This window comes from Vitis vinifera, chromosome 13 (genome assembly GCF_030704535.1).
Source record: "Vitis vinifera cultivar Pinot Noir 40024 chromosome 13, ASM3070453v1".
Lineage (NCBI taxonomy): Eukaryota > Viridiplantae > Streptophyta > Magnoliopsida > Vitales > Vitaceae > Vitis > Vitis vinifera.
In genome coordinates this window covers 14,433,696-14,435,298 of record NC_081817.1, presented here as the reverse complement: position 1 = coordinate 14,435,298, position 1,603 = coordinate 14,433,696, and the positions used below count along the sequence as shown (strand labels likewise).

General features: G+C 42.2%; 1 protein-coding gene across 1 annotated transcript; it reads right to left on the bottom strand.

Moving 5' to 3' along the window:
• Positions 1–239: 239 nt before the first annotated feature.
• LOC100244711 (transcription repressor OFP13) lies at positions 240–1,301 on the bottom strand. Its single transcript, XM_002269099.5, has one exon. It carries the CDS (start codon positions 1,115–1,117, stop codon positions 437–439), a length of 681 nt encoding a protein of 226 aa, XP_002269135.1. The 5' UTR covers positions 1,118–1,301; the 3' UTR covers positions 240–436.
• Positions 1,302–1,603: the final 302 nt, after the last annotated feature.

Genomic DNA, 1,603 nt, shown 5'->3' with positions numbered 1-1,603 from the left:
TCTTCACTTTGGTTACACAAAAACAAACTACAATTTTAAAGCACCTGGTGAATGTCTTCTCCCTCTTTTGGGAGCAGTAAGTGGGACACTCTTAAATTAAAATTCCCCGGCTTCATGGTAAATTTTGGGTTCATTGTTAGAGCCACATTCCCTGAAATATTTTTCCCAGAAGACTTGGTGCAGGTCTCTTAATTTTGCGAGATATTAGATTATAGAATTGCCTAATTGTAAGAAGAGTTCGAAAAGAAAAATGAATGATGGCTTTCAGTTTTAATTTGGACAAGCTGGGGGCACTGCAGTCACCCCCCAGCAGAGATGTACAAATTAAAGGAGAGCAAAGATCTCTCACAGTCTGATCGTAATTTCTTTAACCTAATATATAATATACACAAAAATGATACAATATGGGAATGGGAAAAGGCCAAGGCATGGCCCTCTATTCTTCGTCTTCCTCCTTATCATCAATGTCCTTGTCTTGAAGTTGTTGAGATGAAGACATTGAAATGGGAGAAGAAAATGAAGAGACAGCAGAAGAGAAAGAAGTGGAATCAGAACAAGAAGCCAAACCAACAAGCAAATCAACGAAGGCTCCAACTATAAACCCATGATTCTTCTTCCCATTCACCCTCAGATACCAGCCCAAGAGCTCCTCTAGACAATCCCAATCCTTCAACCCATGAGACTCCACCATCTCCTCCATTGACTTCCTGAAATCTACATAGGGATCCTCAGACTCCATTGCCAAAACCACGCTTTCCTTGAATGGATGAATCTCATTAGCCGCCTTTGCCTTCTCCTCCAAGATTGAACTAGTGTTTCCAGGCTCGAAAAACAGCCTCTCTGACTGCACCCCACGTATCACCACCTCCACAGACTTCACGCCGTACTCCTCCTCGGACTCTGTGGAGAAGCTTGCAGACTCGGACGTGTTCGTGAACCAAGACTCAGGAGTCTCCACTCCGTCAGTGGGATCGAAGAAGACTGAGTTAACGGTCTTGAACATGTCGTCCCCAGCTCGAAAAGAAAGGGTTTTGGGGTGCTTGCACGAGGGCCATTGCCATGGCTGCTTTGTTTCCTTGGCCTTGAACAGAGAAGGGAGCTTCATTTTCTTCCCCATTTTTGGAGCTGCAACACAAGCTTGCTGAGGAATGAGGAGGGGGATCAAAGGGTTCTTTTGAGTTTTGAGCTGGTGTATTAATGGTGATCAGGGGGAGTTGTAAGAGGAGAATTTAAAGGATGGGTGAGGAGGAAGTAGGGGAAGATGGAAAGGAAATGGGTTTTGGTAGGACCTTTCATGTGTGTATTTAATTGTGGGCTTGTGGAATTCAATGTTATTAAATGCCCCTTCACAACAACTGAATGCAAACACTACTTTTGTCAACTGCTATTCTATAATACTCAACTAATATTTTATGTTCTTAGTTTGCTAAATACAGCCCCTGTCATGTGCATCTATCAAGGTTTCAATTTTTTGGGTTTGGCACGGTCCAATGTTTTGCCTTCATTACTTTTCAAACCCCAGCTAACTATTAATTATGGGTGTAAAAATGTGTGATTCCATCCATTTTTTGGAGGAATTCAAAATTAGTTGATTCAAAATCAA